Genomic DNA, 23,464 nt, shown 5'->3' on the forward strand with positions numbered 1-23,464 from the left:
TTAAGATGGTTATTGTTGTGATCAGAGTCAAGTTTGTCAGAGCTTAGAAAGAGTTGTGTCTTTCCAGGAAGTAATGGAATGACTTGGGTATTTATGTTTTCCACATTAATATTTTTTGGACATAATATAGTGCGTTGTGTTAAAAGGGGCATTTGGTGTAATGAGATTGCTGTTCCAAATCTCTCTGTAACTAAGTTGTCGCAGATAAATGCTTGAGGAATTGTAATAATATGTGGCTGAAGTCCATCTGTATTGGTGAGTGTACCATCTCTCAGTTGTAATAAGCAATTGTTATGATCTGGTTCTGGACATCGTATCTTTTTTACTAACTGTATCTTTTGAAAGCAATGCCAATTGTCTGCATATTTTAAAGGTGCACTGAACAATAGCTGAGTGAATGGCATCTGGAAGAATAGCTAATCACTGTCTAAAATCTCCTCCTCATAAAAGTACCTTTCCTCCAAATCGAATATTATTATTCATAAACGTTTGTTCATGCCATTGAACATTCATCAATAAACAACATTTTTTCAAGATGGATGTCACGTGCAGTGCCACCGTTAATGTTCATAGTGGATTCCGATTTGTAGGATCTAATGTAGTTGATAAAGATTTCACTTTCAGGTACATCGTCAGTTATAAGCTTCTGTAGATATTCAGTATATGAATGTAAAGAAGGCAGTCTAATTTGACCCTTTTGACAACAACGTGTAAATGTATAAATTGTATTGCCAGTTGTTTCTTCAGGGAAGTGAACTGAATGACAATGATTGCAAATGACATTCATTAATCCGAATGAATTTTCCTGGTGTATGTTTTGCTTGTGCCGTTTGAGAGGCGCGTTGTTGCATGTGTAGTATTTGGGACGTGTTGTTTTGGAGCTGTAATCGATTTGCCTGTGCTGTGTGAGAAGCCCGTTGTAGCCTTCGCTGCCATTAACGTATGTCTGAGACGGGAGGTGTTTCGTTTTGAATCCGTGCCTGTTGCGATGCAGCACTTTGATTGATAGTTTGCGTCATGTGGATCTAGGATGTAGATTTGTGCATATTAAATGAACTATTGTAGGATCTAATGTAGTTCATAAAGTTTTTACTTTTAGGTACATCGTTAGTTAGAAGCTTTAGTTGAGCTTTGCGTTTTTGGAGTCGAGTCATTTTTTCTTTTAGAAATATGGATAAGTAATAAGGAGTATTGCACTTACTGTTAATATGGAGCCTTTTCTGCGGTTGAACGGTTAATAGTGCCTTATTGTAATGAGATCCACCTATGCTGCATAGCCGTCTATTTTGTTGTTTCTTTCGTGTTTGTGTGTTTGTTCCTGTTATCCTTTCCTTTTCGTTTTGTACCCGTGACCGTGTATTCATGACTTGTTTCTTTCTCAGCATGCGAAATATGGATAAGTAATAAGGAGGATCGTAGTCACTGTTAATATGTTTCCTTTTCTGCAGTTGAACGGTTAATAGTGCTTTATTGTAAGGAGATACACCAATGCTGACACCTATGCTGCCTAGTGTGAAGGTGTTGACGTTCACTTTAGAATATGTGGCTTTGGGTGTCACTTCTTATGGATGTGTGTGTGTGTGTGGGGTTGGGATGGGGGGGGTTGAGGATTGTTGTTGCGCGAGCGTCTTCTTTCTTTTTGTGTTCCTGTGTCTTGTTGAATCCCCCTGTTTGTGTGTGTCCCGTCCCTTGCTTGTAGGGTCTGTGGGGTGGTTTTGTGTTCTTTTTTTTGTGTTCCATGGGCTTGTTGAATCCCCCTCTTGGTGTGTGTCCCGTCCGGTGCCTGTAGGGGGGGGGGGGTGCCTTGCTGTTGTGCGCGAGCCTCTTTTTTTTTTTTTTTTTTTGGGTCTAGTTTCGTGTGCAATGTGTTTCGTGCTTTGCCTGTGTTTCCTCATTTCTCCATTTTTCCTGTGCTCACTCCTTTTTTCTGTGGTCTTGTCCGCCTCTCGCGGCCCCTCATCCGCCTCTCTCGCCCTCTTTTGTCCACCTTTCTCGGCTCCTCAGCCGACTCTCGCGGACTCTTTTTGCGCCTGCGCAGTACGTCTTTTTGCAGCTACGGCCCATTGCCGGATGTGCCTGCGTCCATCATCCGGTTTAGCATTCTCGGTTAGTAATATGGATTAGATATCTATGTGTTTCTTACCCTAACAAACAACAACAATATAAAATTTCAGTTATTTTTCTCTTCTTATAATGCAATTTCACATGAAAGACTACTATGCAAAATTTCAAATAACTGTTTATTTAAACTATGTACCTGTTTATTTGAAAAATTTTGAAATGTGTTCAGGTAAAGTACCACTTCCGCTTCACGGTCCGTCTTGAGAGGCGGTGTTATTTCTCTAGAATTATAAATAACAATGCTAGTAATCCCAGAGTCTTATTCTCTATGATTGATCGTCTGCTAGATAAAGGTCACTCAATGGAATGCCTCCAAAATACTTCCAGTGAAACTGGTGAGGCTATTGCTGTATTTTTCAAACAAAAAATTAATGATCTTAATAAGCCCCAGTACTCCATTATAAACAAATAAAATTTTTTCACCAGGATAGATTTACCTGATTTATATAAAATAATTTCTCAACTGAGACCCTCCACCTGCGTCCTTGACCCAATACCAACAAGTTTTTTCAAAGAAGTATCTGGTGTGCTAATTGATAGTATTCTTGACATAGTAAACTTGTCATTAGATAATGCTGTAGTTAAACCCCTGCTGAAGAAAAATAATCTGGACTCCTCTGCTTTTGAAAATTTTAGACCTCTCTCTAACTTGCCTTTCTTAAGAAAAAATTCTAGAGAAGACAGCCATTATGCAGCTTAATGACCACCTCAATAAATATGCTATTCTTGATAAGTTTCAGAACAAATCACAGTACAGAAACTGCACTCATTAAAGCAGTAAATGACTTGTGGGTAAATGCAGACAGAGGCCATTTATCTGTTCTCATCCTCTTAAATCTGCGTGCCACATTTGATGCCATTGATCACAATATTCTTAGAAATCGCCTTAGTCAGTTGGTGGGCCTCTCTAGCAGTGTCTTAAATTGGTTTGAATCCTACCTGGCAGGTAGAAAATTCTTTGTTAGTTGTGGTAATTATACTTCAATGACACATGATATTCTATATGGTGTTCCACAAGGATCTATCCTGGGTCCGCTGCTCTTTAATAATAATAATTCATTACATTTATATAGCGCTTTTCTCAGTACTCAAAGCGCTATCCACACAGGGAGGAACCGGGAAGCGAACCCACAATCTTCCACAGTCTCCTTACTGCAAAGCAGCAGCACTACCACTGCGCCACCTGTGAGGACTTTCGATCTACATGCTTCCGTTAGGTCAGATTATCTCGGGGCATAACGTGAGCTACCACAGCTATGCTGACGACACACAGCTATACTTATCAATAGCACCTGACGACCCCGACTCTGTTCATTCACTGACACAACAATGTCTTACTTATGTTTCTGAATGGATGAGTAGTAATTTTCTAAAAATAAATAAAGAGAAAACTGAAATTTTAGTGATTGGCAATAATGGATATAATGAGGTTATTAGAAATAAACTTGATACATTAGGATTAAAAGTCAAGAAGGAGGTAAAGAATTTAGGGGTAACTGTTGACTGTGACCTGAATTTTAAATCACATATTAATCAGATCACTAGGACAGCATTTTTTCACTTAAGAAATATAGCAAAATTTAGACCTCTTATATCATTGAAAGATGCTGAGAAATTAGTTCACGCTTTTGTTTTCAGTCGACTAGATTACTGTAATGCACTCCTCTCAGGAATACCCAAAAAAGACATAAATCGATGTAACTAGTGCAGAATGCAGCTGCTAGAATCTTTACTAGGAAAAAAAAATCAGAGCACATTTCTCCAGTTTTGATGCCACTACATTGGTTACCTGTGTCATTCAAAATTGACTTTAAAATACTGCTTATGGTTTATAAAGCCTTAAATAATCTCGCTCCATCTTATATTTCGGAATGTCTTACACCTTACACTCCAAATTATAACCTTAGATCTTCAAATGAGTGGCTGCTTAGAATTCCAAGAGCTAAACTTAAAAGAAATGGTAAGGTGGCCTTCTGCTGTTATGCACCTAAAAGCTGGAATAGCTTGCCAATAGGAATTTGCGAGGCTAATACGGTGAAGCACTTTAAAACACTGCTGAAAACACATTACTTTAACATGACTTTCTCATAACTTCATTTTAGTTTAATCCTGACGCTCTGTATATTCAATTAATTATTATTATTATTCATGGTGGCTCCAAAATCCGTACTAACCCCTGCTCTCTCTTCTGTTCTTTTCCGGTTTTCTGTGGTGGCGATCTGCGCCACCACTACCTGATCAAAGCACCGTGATGACCCTCCATTGATGGATTAAACACCAGAAGTCCACATGACCGTCATCATCAAGTCCTTCCATGAGAACCCTGAATACAGTGAAGACTGATTGAGGCCATTCATGTTAGGTAGAATGCCTAGAGGGGGCTGGGCGGTCTCATGGCCTGGAACCCCTGCAGATTTTATTTTTTCTCCAGCCGTCTGGAGTTTTTTTTTGTTTTTTCTGTCCTCCCTGGCCATCGGACCTTACTTTTAATCTATGTTAATTAGTGTTCTCTTATTTTAATTCTTATTTTGTCTTTTTTTTTCATCATGTAAAGTACTTTGATATTTATTTATACAGCTACATTATTTTTATGAAAATGTGCTATATAAATAAATGTTGTTTTGTTGACGTATGTTGCCCAAAAGTTGATACAAAACTAACATTTTGATATAACACCCATATGCGAAATTTAATTTATCTAGCTCAAGTTATCCTGTTTCCGTACATACTGTATATGCAGACACACACAAACATAGCTGCAAAAATGGTCAAAACATGTTCAGGAACGCATGAAATGTGGAGATTCATCAAAATCTCATGCTCAAATTTTTTCATGATTACTATACTCTACACTACGTTTACGAAAAAGTTAATAAAAAAAGAATGCATTTTCTCCAACTAACACATAGAAACTGCTCGTTTCATCCAGTAATCATTTAGCATAACTAGTTTGTAATTTCTGAAGTAATACAATAAAATTTGCTTAATTAATGAATGGAGCCCAATTAAAAGAAGAAATGATTTGAGATGAAAATCTGTAGTCTTGGTGAGGGTGTGAAGCTGCCCAGGAGCACACTTGAAAACTGTAGTCCTGGAATTAGCCTAGTCACTCTTCTCTTTTTTTCTCTCTCTAGTAGGGATGGGAATTGATAAGATTTTCACGATTCTGATTCCATTTTCGATTCTGTTTAACAATTCGATTCTTTATCAATTCTCCTATCGATTCTTATTTTTAAAAAAGCAGAACACACAGGTTGATTAACTTAGAACTTTGTTTTATATCTTATCTTTGAACAAGATAGAAATTTAGGAGCAGCATGACCTTACAAACCCAACAGTGAGATCTTAAGAGATCCACAGCCTACGTCTCCTCGATGGGGTGCCACGGGGTCCCCAGAAAAAAATGTGTAAATGTAAAATAATAATAAAATAAATATTCTTCTGTAGCAATAACAAAGTATAACATAAATTATTCTGTGGCAATTACACAAGAATGTCCAGTAACATTTACACTCTCCTTTTTAAAAGTATATATGAGCTGAGCACTCAAAAATAAAACTACATCAGCCAGCAACAAATACAATCAACTCAAGTCCAATGGAACTGTGCACAGTGCAATTCTGCAACCATCAACTATTTTGACAGCTACATCCATGTTGGCCGCATTATCAACAGTGGCTGCCACAACCTTGTCTTTGATACCATACTCCTCCAAGATCTCATCAGTCTCCTCTGCTACAGCTGTCCCTGTCTGTGCCTGGTACACTGGTTTGGTTTTGAGGACTTTTTCTTGAGCCTGGCCATTCCTGACATAATGCAGCGTTACTGTGAGGTAATGATCTTGACTAAAACTTGCCCATCCATCTGCAGTGACGGCTGCCTTCAACACATGTTTCAGCTCAGAAATGGAAACGGATGAAACATCTGGTAAGAGGAGAACACGCAAATTTGACATTCCCTGACTTAGCCTACAATTAAACACATTCACTTACCGAAAATCGGGGGCATCTACTGTGGCAAATGGGTGCAAGCCTTTTACCACAAACTTAGTCACTGCTCAGTGACATTCGTCTATCCTGGCCTGTGTCATTTTACTTTTCCCCGCCTCTGTGAAAGGAGAAGCTACCGGTAGACTGCAGCGAGAACTGCCAGCATCTGAGACAGCCAGACTCTGTCTGTCTCTCTCGTCATGGTCATCTAAATGCAATGCACAGTAATAGCAGGTTTTGCAATAAGGCAAATCGCGCTAACATAATATGCAATGTTAGTTGATTAGTTACCTGCCGTATTAACAGGAGAGGACCTGCAAATGTTACCGCTGCTGCTGGGTTGAGATTCACTAGTCCGGAGCGGATCAAAAACACAACATTCATTTAAGGTTATCACGTGTTTTGTGTGCAAATGCTTTTGCATATTCGTAGTGTTTCTTCCCTTTGATGAAATATCTACTTTGCAAGTATTGCAAGTTGCCCTGTTGTCATCCTTTCTCGTAAAGTATAACCAAACTTTTGAGTATTTGTGCCGCTTAGGCGCCATGTTTCCTGCTGGGTAAATGACGCTACGCAACGCGGTGACGTCATTCGAGGAGACTGGAATCGATAGGGGAATCGTTTGCAAAAATGGCAAACAATTCCAAGGAATTGAAACAGTGGGATCCGGTTCTCAACAAGAACCGGTTTTCGATTCCCATCCCTACTCTCTAGTCACTCTCTCTGTGTCTAACGCTGTTATACCCTCTACTAGTCATTTAGCCCGTTACAATAACAGGCGCTAGAACAGTAGTGCATAAACATTAGTAGGAACAGTCTATATTAAATGGCAAGGGACTTTGACCTCATTCTTTTTGTTGGTCGTATTTTTCTTTCTTTCAGCCTTTCTTTTGTTGATGTTTACTTGCTGAGCTGACCGTTCTTTGTGAGCTGCCGCCGTGTATTGTGTGTCTTTAATTTTCTGTGACAGTAATACTGTCTTGTACGTCCGCTGGCTTGTACGTCTGTAATATACCTTTAATTTTCTCTGGCGGTAATACAGGCGTGCGTGTCGGTAATATGCCTTTAATCTCCTCTGACAGTAATACTGGCTTGTATGTGGCTGTAATATGCGTCACTGTATTGTGTACCTTTAATTTCCTCTCGCAGTAATACTGGTTTGTATTTCCGTAAAACGCCCTCTAACTTTCTCTGACAGTAATATCGCGCATCGCACTGTGCCCCGCGCATGCGCACTTCACCAGAAGACACACACACACGGACACCTGGACGCACAAAGGGATTTTATTAAAGAGGATTCAGCGGATTCCGAAAGTATTCAGACCCCTTCACTTTCTGCACTCTTTATTTTGGTATTTGGTACCCTGTATTAATCCCCGAGGGGAAATAGTGTTATAGATTTAATTTTAAATGGATAATTTCCAATTTTGCCCATCACTCTTCACTCAATAACTCATAATAACAAAGTGAAAAAATTTTCAGAAAGGTTTATGAATCCATTTTACAGTGCATTGGGGAGTTGGAGATGTGGTTACACCATGTATAATAACAATTTCCATTCCTGTTCCCATTCCTAGGACACAGAAAGTCTCACAAAAAAATCCCGGATGTCACGTTCACTTCATAAACAATAAAAGACAACTGCAAGAATTCATTGTTATTCTCCAACAACAGCCATGAAGGACACGGTTTGGATGAGACAGCACCATTTTTTTTCATTGCAAGACCTTTGTGTCTCCATATTCTAAATGATTCATGGGACTAGAACACCTTTTGTCTTCCTTTTCACAATATCCTAACATCTTATTAACCGTCTTAATAATTTCTGTGCTACCTGGATGTGGACAATGACAGTCCACCACAAAAAAAACTTACCACTTCTTGTAAAATGTTTCAAGTATCCCTCTGTGTATTTAAATCTAACATTTTTACTTTACATCTATTTAAATTAAATTTCATCTGCCACATATCTACCCAAGTCTGAATTGTGTCTATACTAAATAAGGTTAACAGCTAAATTTTTAACAATATTATTTATTTAAATTAAAAAGAGCAGTGGCCCTAGTACTGATGCCTCAGGGATAGTACTTTTAACATCTCTTAAAACATCACAATTTTGTTGACATTCCCTAACCATAACTTTGATTCCCGCGTTTATGCCAATGTTGCATCCATTTACACACTGTGGTTTGAACTCCCACTTCTTTTAGTGTGATCACTAGTCTTTCATGAGGAATATAGTTAAGTGTATATTCAACCAGCAAAAGAGAGAAAACAGGAAACTAGGCCTGCTAAATCACAGACACACACACTCTCAGACTTTCGTTGAGCCAGATTAAACAAACAAATCTGGATGTCTTTGGGGATGTTGTAGGAAAACTACAGAGCCCAGAGGAAAAGTCATGCAAATATGGGGAGAATGTGCAAACTTCATTTGGACCATGATTTGGCACAGGATTCAAACTCTAACTAACAATTGTATCACCCTTTAAAATGGACAGCTACCATACTCTGCTGCTTATAGCTGTCTGACTTTGGATCTTTCCTGAACCAATCCACCAGGACAAAGTTGAAAAGCCAAGAAATTAGCAACAGTCTAGGAACTCACCAATGACCCTGTACTGGAGACTCTCGTGAAGATGTACTGCCTTTACTAAGTCAGAGAGAAGCAGTTTGCCTTAATTCTCACGCATTTTGCCATTATGTCACCTATTCTGAGGCGTGTGTGAGTGTTTGGTGAAAAGGTGCAAGCAATCAGTGAAGGATACAATGCAAACAACACTATTTTTCAGCAAGGATGACCTGCTTCCAAAAATATACCATGCCAAGCTTCCAACAGGACTCCCTGGAGTTATAATTTGCCTGAACAGTTTAAAAGAAACAAAATTTGCAACACAGAATAACAGATACTACTTCTGCTATTCAGTCATATGTCATATGAAATATTCATCCATTAACAAATCTTTTAAATTCATTGCAGGCTGTGGGGGCGAGAACCTCAAACCAAAATGTTACTGATACAAGGTCAATTTAGAGTTACCAATTAACCTAACAATCGTGTTAGGAATGTTGGATTAAAAACAGTATACCTGGAAGGACCTCCATGCAGACATGTGGAAAATGAGCAAACTCCACATGGCCAACAGCAGTGCTGGGATTCAAACCTACATTTCTGGAATTGTTAGATGACAGCACTATTTATTGCATCACACTTACTAAAACACTAAGGCAGATTTCTGAGGGTCATAATCAAGTTCTATGTACACTAAAGACTGAGCATGACCCCTTTTCACTGGTTTGCTAACACCAAAGATACATCCAATGGCCACCTCTGCTAAATGTAACCACATTGCCAAGCCAGCAGACATCTGAATGTGGATGTTATAGAAAGAATCCTTCGAAATCTCTGAGGCCTAATGGTCTCATTAACAGTTAAAAGAGACATACACATCACAGATTTTTCACACAGATTACATTTGAGTCCTAATTTATTTAGAAAAACACACACATATAGTCTCCCACAGTTAACTCACACAAATCAGATCTGCCTGGTTGCACTCAAAAGGAGGACTGCAGAGACATAAAATGACTAAAGTACATTTACAAGTGTAGGATGAGCAGACACTCCTTTCACCTTTGAACTACAAGCCAGTTCCCACAGAAACAGCAGACAGAGATGAGAGAAAGGTCCCAGGATGCGTTATACAATAATGGACTTTTAATATATAACTTGGTAATAGACTGAATTAGTAAAAACAAATCAGACTTTTTAAGCTTTAATTATTATCACCAGAAAGCTCATTATTCACAGGTCATGTGTTCTTACTGTACCTCAGTCACAAAGAGTGTCCTTGGGTCAATAATATCCAAGTAATGTCTTAATCTTCCAGAAAATGTACCCTAAAAATGAGAAAAAAAACATTGTTATCAATGAGTTTTTATTATTCAATGAGCATTATTTCATTTTAACAATGTTAATGTTTAATTAAAAAGAAAAGAAAGTTGAAAACACACTTAATTTTTTTTTCTTTCTTCCTTGCATAGGCATCTGAAGATCAGCCTTCTGATGTATGCAGTTAATAAAACAAAGACTGAGTGACTGATCGGCACCCACAACGTTTTAACATTTGCACTGATATTTTAATTTTTTGATATTATGTCCTGTCATTATTGAGTCTACTTAATCCAGAACTAAATCAAGGAAGGCTGAAGCCTAATCTGACAACAGAGAATACAAAGCCCATCATAAGTGGCAGACTTTTCATACTCTCATTCACACTCACATAGAGCCTATTCGGTGTCATCAATTAACATTAACTAAACTACTTTAAGATAGGTGCGTGGGATATTGGCAAAAAATTGTATCTAGATATTTTATGAGACTTTGATGATAACAACAAGTAGACAATATTTTGCATCCTTTAAAAATGTGTTTGTAAAAGTCTTATTGATCTAGTTTGGTCTTGTTAATAGGATATAAATTACAGCTTACTAATGAGATTAATGGAAACAGGACTTATTTATTTACTTAAAACTAAAGTAAAATAACACAAAAACATTAAAATCACCAGTCAAAGAATTACTGAGATCAAACATACAAGTATGAGTAAACCATTTTAAAGTGACCTACAGGATTTACACAAAAAATTGCACTAAGACCTACAAAACTATTATAATGAGGGCATTTTAAACAGACACTTACCTTTAATGTAGTCAAGATACGAATCCAAAGGGAATAAAATACTAATCGTAATTAAAATACAGGGCATGAACATTATAGTCTGGATAAACATAAACTAATCTGCTTTAAGGTGAATTGTGCAGCAAACAAGCAAGAACAAAAACCTAACATACTATATACTACAGTGTAAAAAATTCAAAGTTCTGTCAAATACTGCACGGAAAAAAAAATCTATAGTATTTGGTAACAAGTTCTGTCATATATTGCCCAAAGATACAAAAATCCCCAAACCTGTAACATTGTTATACAAATTTCTAACTACAAATTCTGTTCAATATTGCACAAATATATCAGAAAATATAAAAAAAATGTAAAATTCTACTGAGTAAACTTTAAGTCTTCAGAGTCCTGTCTTGCTATATGGTTGTGAGACATGGACGCTATCCAGTGACCTGAGACGAAGACTGGACTCCTTCTGTACTGTGTCTCTTCTGAGAATCCTTGGGGACCGCTGGTTTGACTTTGTGTCAAATGAGTGGTTGCTCATGGAGTCCAGAATGAGGCGCATTACCTGCATTGTGAGGGAGCGTCAATTAGGGCTCTACGGCCTAGTGGCGCGAATCTCTGAGGGTGATCTGGCTCGCAGGATTCTCACTGTTGTGGACCCAAATGATTGGACCAGGCCAAGGAGACGCCCACGTAACACCTGGCATCGGCAAATAGAAGGTCATTTCCGGAGGGTGGGACTGGATCGTGTGTTTTCCTGGGGGGGTTGTCAACCAGGATCCCGGCCTGTTTTTTTGAATAATTGCTAAAAGATTTTCTTTTTTTGCTTCCTCCTTTATGTCTTCATGTGCTCCAACTTCTGCAGCCATTGGGATGGATGGAGTGCGGCGAGGAGGTGGAGTTCTGTGCAAGTGTTTCAAATAATGAAAGAAAAAAAAATGTAGTTTGGAACTAAGGACCCCCAACCAAGATGGCTGGTGAAATAAAAACACATCCTATAAGCATATGCTTCTTATGGAAATAAAAATAATACGTTTGAACAAATTATGTACTTTGTTCAAACAGATTTTTTTTTTTTGCCCGACACCTATAGGGCTCCATACTAGATCACTTTCTCGATTTCACTTCACAAATGGTGTAACAAGGTAGTTGAGTTATCTTTAACGGAAAACATTTCCCAACATAGTTTGCAGATTGCCGTCTTTTAAGTCACATCAGTTTTTTCAAAGCCAAACCACCTCCACGTGAGTGAGGATGATCCATGTTTTGTAAATTTAATGACACAGATTGCAAGGCTGTTTATCCCCTAGCGCTGTTTGCTCACTCAGTTTTAGGCAGCTATGCTAGCTTAGCTTGTGCTGCGCCAACCGTGTACCCACACACAGTAGTTATCCTGTTAGGTTACATGAGACAGTGTACATGTGGACTCTCGAGGCATGTTTTTGATTATTTTTTGCAAATTGAGTGACATCTCGATAATTTCAACTTGCATATTATTAAAACCACAATTAAAATATTACTGTAGATGAAACATATCGCACACCCCTAGAAAAATGCAGAAGACCCTGCAAATTACTGAACGGGGAGCCATCATGTTAGACTCCAGAAACACTGCGGCATGGCATGAAAATAATTAGTTAAAATTTCAGTCAAATTAATGATTTTATTATTATAAAAAGATTTCCTTTATTGATTTTTCTTGTGGCAGCTCCGTGATATTTCTCAGTGGGCAGTTTTCAGTACTGCTTTTCAGTAGGTGACACTGCAGTTACTCCATACATTGTGCGCATGGTTTCCTTTTTTTCCTTCCTTTCATTCGCCTGCTCCAAAGGGCACAAGTTGCATTCCTTTCTAAAAATTCACCTGCTCAGTTCCTCTCATAGCTCCTTGATATATACATATTTTTTTGGTCAGTCCTTTTCCAACTTGTTCAACATTTCACATGAAGAAAAGATGTAGGGGAGCCAGGAGGTAAAAGCAGGTGAAATATTCCAGCTGAAGTCTATAATGTCCTAATAGTGGGAGTTAAGAGTCGTTCATGGCCTGAAAGCACCTTCCTCAGTTTTACTTCAGCATCTTTCTTACTGTTGAACACTGTTTACTGGCAAATTAAGATTTTCCTGAAATACTGTATACCGACTGGTCTGTGTTTACTGAGGCTACTCATGAGGGCTGCATGAACATGGAGGAGTATACAACAGTTGTGACTGGCTATATTAGCAAATGTACTGAGGATGTTACTGTCTTCATAACAGTAACTGTAAGAGCCAACCAGAAGCCTGGATGTCTGCAGAGGTCTGGAGGATGCTGAATGCCTGGGATGTTACCTTCAGATCTGGAGACAAGGCTACCCTTGAAATGCACAAGCTAACCTGACGAGGGCAATCAAGAAACCAAAGTATGTATATGCTCAAAAAAAAAATCCAAGGGCAACTCTCAAACATCAGTGATGTCCGTAGCATGTGTACGGACATACAGATCATCACAAACTACAAACTGGCTCCCTCCCCGACACTTTGAATGCCTTCTGTTCATGCTTTGATGCACTCAACAGAGAACCCACAGGGAAATCCACATCTTTCCCAAATGTTTTATGTATGAAGACCACCACAATCATCCCAGTTCCAAATAAATCACCTGTAACCTTTGCTTGAATGACTACGGCCCTGTGGCACTTACTTCAGTCATCACAAAGTGCTTCAAAAGACTAATCATGAGTCATATCAAAGCTGCCTTCTGCAGCTCATTGGACCCCCTTCAGTTTGCTTACCACCCCAACTGGTCTATTGATGATGCCATAACCACTGTACTTCATCTGTCAGTGACTCGCCTGGACAAGAGGGACTGTCCTGTAAGGATGGTGTTCGTTGACTTCAGCTCAGCATTCAACACTATCATTCCACAGAAACTATTCACTAAGTTGAATGGGCTGGGCCTCAACACCTCCAACCACTGTAAACTGGATTTTAGACTTCCTGATGGTAAGGAAATCAGTCAGTCTGCATCGGCACCAACACCTCCAGAACCATCAAACTGAGCAAAGAAGCACCACAGGGCTGTATCTTTAGTTCTTACACAGCTGACACATGACTGCTCAGCAGAGTTCAGTTTGAACCAGATAATCAAATTGGCAAATGACATGATGGTGGTAGGCCTCAATAAGAATGATGATGTCTCGGCATACATGGAGGAGGTGGTGAGAGTGGCTGCCTGGTATAAGTGAAACAATCTCTCTCTTACTGTTGAAGAGACAAAAGAGATGATAACAGACTTCAGAAAATTCAGCACTGCTCACCCACTTCCCACCATCAACTGCACTGTTATTGAGAGAGTCAAAAAACACCAAGTTCCTGGGAGTCCACATCATAGATGGTCTTTCTTGGTCCCTCAACTCTACCTCCATAGCCAACAGGGCGCAGCAGTGTCTATGTTTTGCGAAGACTGACAAAGAGCGAGCCTCCCTCCGACAATCCTCACCACATTTTATGGGAGTACCATTGAAAGCCCACCGTCTAGTACAGGAATTGTAATGTTTCAGACTGTAACACCTTCCAGTGGATAGTGAAAGTAACTGAGAAGGTTATTGGTGTGCCTCTACCACCCTTAAAAGACATTTACCAAACCTGCTGCTATAACAGAGCCAGTAACATTGTGAAATACCATTCCCACTCATTACACAGGTTCTTCTTTCTTTCACTGCCTAGCAAACGGTATCAATGTTTCCACTCTGATTCTGCAAGACTACGTAACAGTTTCATACCAAAGGATTCTGAATGCACAAAAGTGTCTAGTTCCTGTTTAACCAGTGTCATTCTAGTGTACTACCTCATTTTATGCTTTATATACTTATCGTATTACACTTTGAACTTTTTTCAAAAGCACCTGCACTTTATCTATTGTTTACTCTAACAACATGCACACTTACTGAATGTCCTGTTATGTACTTTGACAACCTTATACTTAGCACTCACTCAGTGTAGTTCAATGCTGCAAATTGCCTCTATAGAATATCTTACTTATACTGCAATATTACTTTATTCTGGAAGTTTTAAATCCCTTTCATACTATACTGTTATATGTTTGCATTGTCTATTTATGGTATTGTTTCTGTCGTACCTTGAACCTAGATGAATGTTGCAATATGTTGCTCTGGGGCTTATGGAGAATCGTTGTCTCATCTCACTATGTACATGTACACAGCTGCAGGTGACAAAAAAAGTAACCTTGACTTTGATTAATGTGACTTAAATAAGAACAAATTATCATATCCACTCAATTAATCTTTAAACCTACTTAACTATTTTAGGGTTGCAGGGAGCTGCTGCCTGAGCCAGCAGCAATGACAGCAAAATGCACAAACCCAGAGCCATCCACAGTTATAGATGCCAATGAACCTAATGTGCTAATGTCTATTTCCTTGGAATGTGGATGGAAGCCTTATTCATACACAAAAACATTGTGAAAAAATCAAGACAGACAGTGAGCAGAGTCCAACCTACTTTGATATGCCACTGAGTCACCCAAGAGCCATCAAGAAAGTTTTATTTTTCTCAGTCTGACAAAGGTCAGCCTATCAGAAGCCATTCCATCATGCCATGGTTACAATCCCATGGGGGTTCTGGGTACGCAATTTGGAACATGGGCACCTATCTGTGGATATTGGGCATATGGTATATTCCTCTGTCCTCCTTCCTCCCCTTTGTATAGGCTTCCCTCCTTCTGACCTTGCCTCAACTTAAAGTGGGACAGGCATATGGGATCATGAAGTATTTCAGCTAAGCTGACAAAGAAAGACAGTAAGTGTTGCAAACAGCCCCCTCACCTTTTTCATTTACACCCAAATTATTTTTAGGCAGCTACAATCAAAAATTACCATTTTTATTAATTTAAGAATAAAAATTTACCCTTGTTCTTACAAATGTATGGAGGAAATCAGAAGTATAAAGCAGATCATTTCTTGCCTGTAAGCAATTTTAAAGGGCACAGCATTTTTTTTTTCCTTTTCGTACTCTGAAACAGTGCAGCTCTGACACAGTGCTGTAGCTGGCACTGCTTTCCTAAATTAGATGCACTCCAGTAATATGCAGACTACTGTTGTGTAACCTGTCAAGGGCTACATGACTGAATTTAGATACGGTTACAATTACTGGGGACTTCTAGGGAAGTGCTCTTTTACCTGCCCTCAGTGAAGCTATTTATTGTTAAAAAGAAATTGTGCTTAAAATACATTATTGAGGGCAATCCTGTGTCTGGGCATGAAAAGTAGAGAGTCGTGGCAGAGTGTTTCACAAATCAACATGGGAGCTCAGCCTTGGTAGAAACCAGATCACAAATTCTTTTCTGTGGCATCTTTATGAATTTCTATTTAAGCATATCCCAGTTTTTAAAAAAAAAAAAAAAAATCAGGCCACATACTAGGCTTAGCTCCTTGGTTCGTTTCTGTCTTATAGAGCCTTGAGGGCCCACAGCTGATCAGCATCCCAATCCGAAGGGCATTAGTGTTATCCCAGCCTTCCCCAGAATGCTTGCTTCACTGTCCACAGGGAATACTGCCATCTGCTGGACAAGAAACTCGAGCAGTAAACATATAGTCTCATAGCACCTGAAGGTAACACAAGTCACCCCTGAAAACACGGCAAAGTGATAGGAGGGGAAAGTCCACGCGATCATCCATTGCTGCGGCAGCATCCAGTGGGGAAATTTAGAGAAAAACAGTGCGACCCAAATAAGGCAAGTTGTGACGCAATGTAAATCTTTCACTGCATTCAATAATAAAAAAAATAATAATAACCAGGTCAGTCAGATATGGTTTTTGCATCTCTCATTATATTCAGACAATGTGATAAAGACAAAACATGTTTAGATTGCTTTTCATAATCACAGAAAAAAAAGACTTATCTATAATTGGTTTTTCTGTAGACCAAGCAGAAAAATCAAGAGTGCCCACACATTTCTCCTAACAACCCAGACAGAAATTTACATGAGCACAACAAAATAGGAAGGTGAGATGTCTCAAGGTATATCTCCAAAAATAACAATAAAACATGCAGGAGATGTCACAAGCCATAAGTCTTAAAAAAAAAAAAAAAAAGTCCCATGGTACATGAATTGATCATGCTTTGCACATATGTGGCCTGAAAACTAATAACTTACAGGTTGAATTCTGGCTATCAGTATGATCAAAAGCAAGTAATAATAACAATACATTTTATTTATATTGCACCTTTCACATGCTCTGACTCGTTTGATTTGCTGCTCTTTAGATTGTACGTATATATAAGATTTAATGACAATTGTATTCAAAGGCAGTTTGTGTAATCTCATAGGCAACTGTGAATCACTAAATAGAGTGTGCAAAGTGTGTTATAATAGACCTTACGCAAAAAAAAGGCAAAACTAGACTTATAATATATAATCAATACCTGCACAATTGGCGCACTTTCCATATAGCACCTTTCACAGTGAACACAAACTCATGTGGAGAAAACTACATTGCCAGAATGACTTATAAAGCTGTGATGCATAGTGATTGTGGAGCTGGGGAAGCAGCAACCAAAGTTCCAGCCTTGTCACGCACATTTCCTGTTGGTAGATTTAACTACAGAATGCGGATTTTGTCCATTTCATTCTTAAGTGATTAGTGCTTCCACCTCAAACTTCCACAATCATGGGTTCAAATGCCAGATTGGTCATTGCTTGGGTGGAATGTGCCCATTGTCGCTAAGGTGTTATCTCCCATTTCAAAAAGGCATGTCTTTTGGTTTACCTGTTAACTCTAAAATATACCAGTGTCCCATCAATGGTTAGAACCCAATGTGCATCCAAGGCTACCAGCAGGGGTTATACCCTCCTGCAAACCAGCAGGGCTGATGATGCCCCGTCATCAGCCAGAAACTAATTTTTGCACATTTCCACGTGATATCATAATGTAACCACTCTTATTTCGAAAACGTCAAATTTACTTTTACAATCATGTAAGAATAAGAGCCCTAATAAAAAATGCACTGCAAGCAAAAATGCTGACTTTCAATAGAAAATGCTAACTTATTAACATGACACACCCAATTCAACTGCTGTTATAGTGGTCATTGATAATTTGTCTAAACTAGTGCAACACACAAACCTATGGCCCTAATATAAAATTTGCATTTTATTATGTAGAATGTTTTGATTCTCCAGAACCTACGTTTTCAATCTATACCAAGATGAAAGTTCTAGTCAAATTAGTTTACATGTAACCATGCGACAGACAGACAGACATTAGTACATTATTTCTGAGACAGAGAGAGAGAGAAATAAAGTGAGTGTGTGGACATGTGTGCGAGTAATCCAGAAGATAAAATGGTGTCCTATCTAGGGCTAACTCTTGACTTGCACCCACTGCTGTCAAAATAGGCTACAGTCCCTGCAACCCTGAATTGGTTTAAACAGGTCTGAAAATAGTTTATAAACTAATTGGCAACAGAAATTACTACCAGCTCAATTAAATTCCTGACTATACATTCTATCCTCTTTGGACAGTAGGATCTTGCCATAGTGCTATCAGGTTGACATTATATTGTCTTAGTGTAAGCAGGTGTGGTCTGTAATGGACATGCAACTGCCCAGGAAATTATCTTTTTCTTTTACCAAGTGTGACAAGGATAGGCACCAGCTCCCTGCAATCCCACCAAGAAAATTGCTAGTTAAAAAACGGTCTGGCAGAAGTGAAAAGGCCAGGCAGACAGAAACAACAATCTATATATATAATTCACTAAGTCCATGGCAAGCAAGATGCATGCAAGACAGAGCCACGCCCGCCAACCAACAATCCACTAAGTAGCCAACCATGGCACGCAAGACAGAGACCAGACCATGGCAAGCAAGACGCATGCACGACAGAGCCACACCCACCAACTCACAGAGCCCCGCCCACCAACTCTAAGACCATGGGATACGCACGACAGAGCCCCGCCCACCAACTCTAACCCTCCTCCCGAGTCCACCCTCGCTCTCGAGGCACGCAGCACCTCACCAAACACAGCCTCAGTCGCTTTCGTCTCTGCTACAGTCCACAAGCACCTCTGAGCCACGTTGACTTTTCATTGTTCTTTTCGGTTCCGGCTGCTTTTCTATATATAATCCACCAAGTCGCCCGACCATGGGATACGCACGCACGCAAGACAGAGCCCTGCCTGCCAACTCTAACCCTCCTCCCACATCATGGGGTACGCACAACAAAGCCCCGCCTGCCAACTCTAGCACTTACTGTCGCCAGTTGCATTAACAAGCAACCTTTGTGGCGTCACATGCATGTACTTACACTGACGACAAATATGACAGCTCTTCCTCACGAACAAGATTTCGCAAGACGGGAAAAACAGAACACCTGCAACATTATCTTCACATTGTTTTTCTTTTATTTCTGATCCCGTTCAACAACTATGTGGCGACATCGACTTCTCAACCGTGACTCCGGAACAACTTAGTACGCGAGCTATATTAAGTGTCACCAATGAAGACTCGCTACACCTTAATGAACAAGTACTGAAACTTATCCCTACCGACGAAGTAACTTTCACCAGCGTTGACTCCATCGTCACAGACGATCCCGCACATCAACTTTCATTCCCTGAAGAATTTCTTAGCAGTCTTACTCCCACTCGCATGCCTCCACATAAACTCAAACTTAAAATTGGTTCAGTCGTCATGCTTCTCAGAAACCTCATGCCAGCAAGAAGTCTCTGTAAAGGCACTAGACAGACTGTTACCAGCATTCACCGCAATGTACTGGAGTGTAAAACAATCGCAGCTGCTACCTCACAATCTGTCCATATTCCCCGGATTTCCCTGACCCCATCAGATTCAAATTTGCCTTTTACTTTTACACGCAGACAATTTCCTGTTAGAAAAACAGTTTTCATCCATCCATCCATCCATTTTCCAACCCACTGAATCCGAACACAGGGTCACGGGGGTCTGCTGGAGCCAATCCCAGCCAACACAGGGCACAAGGCAGGGAACCAATCCTGGGCAGGGTGCCAACCCACCGCAGGACACACACAAACACACCCACACACCAAGCACACACTAGGGCCAATTTAGAATCGCCAATCCACCTAACCTGCATGTCTTTGGACTGTGGGAGGAAACCGGAGCGCCCGGAGGAAACCCACGCAGACACGGGGAGAACATGCAAACTCCACGCAGGGAGGACCTGGGAAGCGAACCCAGGTCCCTAGGTCACCCAACTGCGAGGCAGCAGCACTACACACTGCGCCACCGTGCCGCCCAACCAGTTTTCAGTCACGGACAATTGTATGTTGGTCTCTCCAGAGTTCCATCTTTTCATTCACTCACAGTCGTATCCTCAAACCCACCCCATGTGGACAACCATGTCTTTCAGGAAGTGTTCACCCATCAATAAATAATTATGCGGTGTATACTATGCCGCGGTCGGCTAGTTTATCTTATTAGAACATTAGAACAGTCTAGATAAGAACAGACCATTCAGCCTAACAAAGCTCACCAGCCCTATCCACTTACAGTAATTCTTGAAAAAAAATCAAGTTGAGTTTTGAAAGTTCCTAAAGCCCTACCGTCTACCACACTACTTGGTAGCTTATCCCAATAATCTATGGTTCTCTCTGTAAAGAAAAACTTCCAAATGTTTGTGCGTAATTTATCCTTAACAAGTTTCCAACTGTGTCCCCGTGTACTTGCTGAACTCGTTTTAAAATAACAGTCTCATCCACTGTACAAATTCCCTTCACAATTTTAAACACTTCAGTCATGTCACTTTTAATCTCCTTTTGCTTAAACTGAAAAGGCTTTTAATCTTTCTTCATAATGCATCCCCTGTAGCCCTGGAATCAGCCTAGTTGCTCTTCTCTGGACCTTTTCTAGTGCTGCTATGTCCTTTTTGTAGCCTGGAGACCAAAACTGCACACAGTACTCCAGATGAGGCCTCACCAGTGAGTTATAAAGGTTGAACATAACCTCCTTGGACTTGTACTCCACACATCGCGCTATATAACCTGACATTCTGTTAGCCTTCTTAATGGCCTCTGAATACTGCTGGGAACTTGATAACATAGAGTCCACTATGGCTCCTAAATTCTTCTCATAAGGTGTACTCTTGATTTTTCAGACCTCCCATTGTGTATTCCAACTTAAGATTTTTACTTTCTATGTGTATTACTTTACATCTGCCACAAATCTGCCCAACCCTGTATGCCTTCCAAGTCCTTCTTGTAATGATTTAATTGATTCCAAATTATTTGACAATCCACCTATCTTGGTATCATCTGCAAACTTAATCAGCTTGTTATTTGTTCCTATCCAAATAATGTATATAAATTAAAAATAGCTGCAGCCCTAGCACTGAATCCTAAGGAACACCACTCTTAACACCAGCCAGTTCTCAAAAAGTTCATTGCACCATCACCCTCTGCTTCCTGTATCTGAGTCAATTCTGCACCCTTCTACAAACATTACACTGAATTTACAATTCTTTTAGTTTGATGCCCAACCTCTCATGTGGCACCTTATCAAATGCTTTCTGAAAGTCCAGATAAATAATAAGTAATATCAGACGTTCTGCTCTGATCATATCCTTTCAGACTATTACTGTATAAGGTGCTCTATTAAAAATGCAATAATATCAGTCAAAGAATGGACAAGAATGCATAAAACAAGATCCATAAAAAGCAGCAAGCAAATAAAGTGGCAAAGTCTGCAAAACTTAGGCATGATTGACAAATAGAAAAAAAGGCATCACGTGGCCAGAACTAGCATCCCGCTTATTACTAGTTGCTGCTCTGCACTAAGTGTTGCTGAGATTCACATCGCCTCCCCCAGACCCTGAACTGGATATAGGAAGTATAACACAAATGACGAGTGGTTGGATGGTGTCACCAAATAGGTGTACTGCTCATCAAAAATGCTACTCAAACCTTTTAAGACTACACGCGGGTAGGCTGCAACGTTTCCCCTCTTGCCAGACAAGATTCATATGAACCTCACAGTCAGCTCAAAATCAACCCTGTGGCTTATTTCTTAAGAATGCTTTGAAAGAGTGATAGTTCTCCAATTTAAACAGAGACGTCAGAAATGTGATAAGGGAGCACCAGCAGCGCAGGCAGGGGCTGACAACTCGGCTGGCACTCCGTGCACTTGTTCACCGCGACTTGAAATACTCTGATCTTGTTGTCATAGTGTACCGTTACACGTTTTGTTCACGTCGAAGCCTTGTAGACACTTTCTTACCATTTTGTGAGTTAGCATTTCTACGTCTTATTTGTTTGTGTGAACCCCCAGTAACTAGGACACAGAATTTCTCGCAGAGCTACTGCCATTGCCCAATCAGAATGCAGGCTTCTACTTAAGACCATCCTCTACCAATGACCTGACATCCGTTGTAGCCAATTACCGCGTCTGAATGTAGGTTACAGCCCAAAAGAGTAAAGTCCGCTTGCCTCTTGTTTTGGTCTGAAAATAAAGGTTTTCACTTAAGTCAAGCGTATCGTTATACAAAATAAATAAAACAAGAAAATGTAACTTTTTACAAATGTTGCAAAATATTTCAATGCTAAAATTACAATCTGCATATTCAACGAATACCAACCCACAAAGTGAATCTTTACTTTACCTGGTCGTATCGGGATTTTCCCAGCTGGAAGGGCGGGTAGTTTACATCCTCTGCCATTATGCACGCCAAGCATTAATCCTTATCAAACTACTGCTCGGTACCAGTTTTTTTATGGTGCAAATTGCGTCTATTTTTTCCTCGTAAAACCTCTAGCCCGCCCTTAAATATGTGTTGGGAACTGTAGTTTTCTTACTCAACCCCTTACAGTGTAGTTGTTGCGTTAAAGACAGCAAATCCCATCATGCATCGAAAGACGGAAGCACGTAACGATGGGACGTGGTAAATGTAGTCCAACTAGTACACGAAGCGCTCGCTATCGCTCTTTGAACGAAAGGTAAACGATAAAGGCACACGTTAAGAAAAAGTGCTGGTTCGAATTTATATCTAATTAATACTTTATATGTAGATCTAAATTAAAAAACGCTCCCTGAAATTTCACCAATTTCTTATTAGAATATACTCTTCCTTGCCACTGATTGCAATTCTTGAAATCTTCAAAAATTGCTGTGTTCCTGACTCTCCAGCACTGTTTATGTATTTTATTTTTGCATACTATAATTACTAAAATGCTTAATTATTGTATAATAATTAGTATAAATACAGTATATTTATATCTGCATGTTGTAGTGTGTAAATATGCATACATTGTGTTTGTAATAGTGTATAGCTTGAGGGTGTTATGAATAAATGTATTTGAATAGGATGCAATTTCTATGAAGTAACACGTTTAAAACTATTCTAGCAAAGACATCTGGAGCTGGATTAATGTGCAATGCTGAAGCAAAGGATTACATGTTGTTCACACTAACAGTTTTGTGAAAAAGTAAGTACACTCCCTGAAAATTGTTGACATTTTCAACATATTTGTACAGGTAAACAGTAGATCATCAAGCAGTGCTTACAGATAAAGGTGATATACTTGAATAAAAACACAAGGAAAACTTGCCTTTTCAATCATTTATTCAACAAAAATATCAATAGATGTAATGGGATACTGGGGAAAAAGCAAGTGTACCCTTGGCCTCAGAAGCTGGTAGT

General features: G+C 39.6%; 1 protein-coding gene across 1 annotated transcript in view; it reads right to left on the reverse strand.

Moving 5' to 3' along the window:
* The window catches only part of LOC114651644 (sideroflexin-5-like), a 226,115-nt gene extending 203,529 nt beyond the window's left edge, over positions 1-22,586 (reverse strand). The window contains exons 1-2 of the mRNA XM_028801474.2: positions 22,427-22,586; positions 9,942-10,010 (exon numbers count right to left, since the gene is read on the reverse strand). Of these exons, the coding sequence (XP_028657307.2) occupies positions 9,942-10,010; positions 22,427-22,483 (126 nt within the window). The 5' untranslated portion in view covers positions 22,484-22,586. The remainder of the gene's footprint in view (positions 1-9,941; positions 10,011-22,426) is intronic.
* Between the last annotated feature and the right edge of the window lie 878 nt (positions 22,587-23,464).

The sequence above is a fragment of the Erpetoichthys calabaricus genome, chromosome 5 (genome assembly GCF_900747795.2).
Source record: "Erpetoichthys calabaricus chromosome 5, fErpCal1.3, whole genome shotgun sequence".
NCBI classification, from domain to species: Eukaryota; Metazoa; Chordata; class Cladistia; order Polypteriformes; family Polypteridae; genus Erpetoichthys; species Erpetoichthys calabaricus.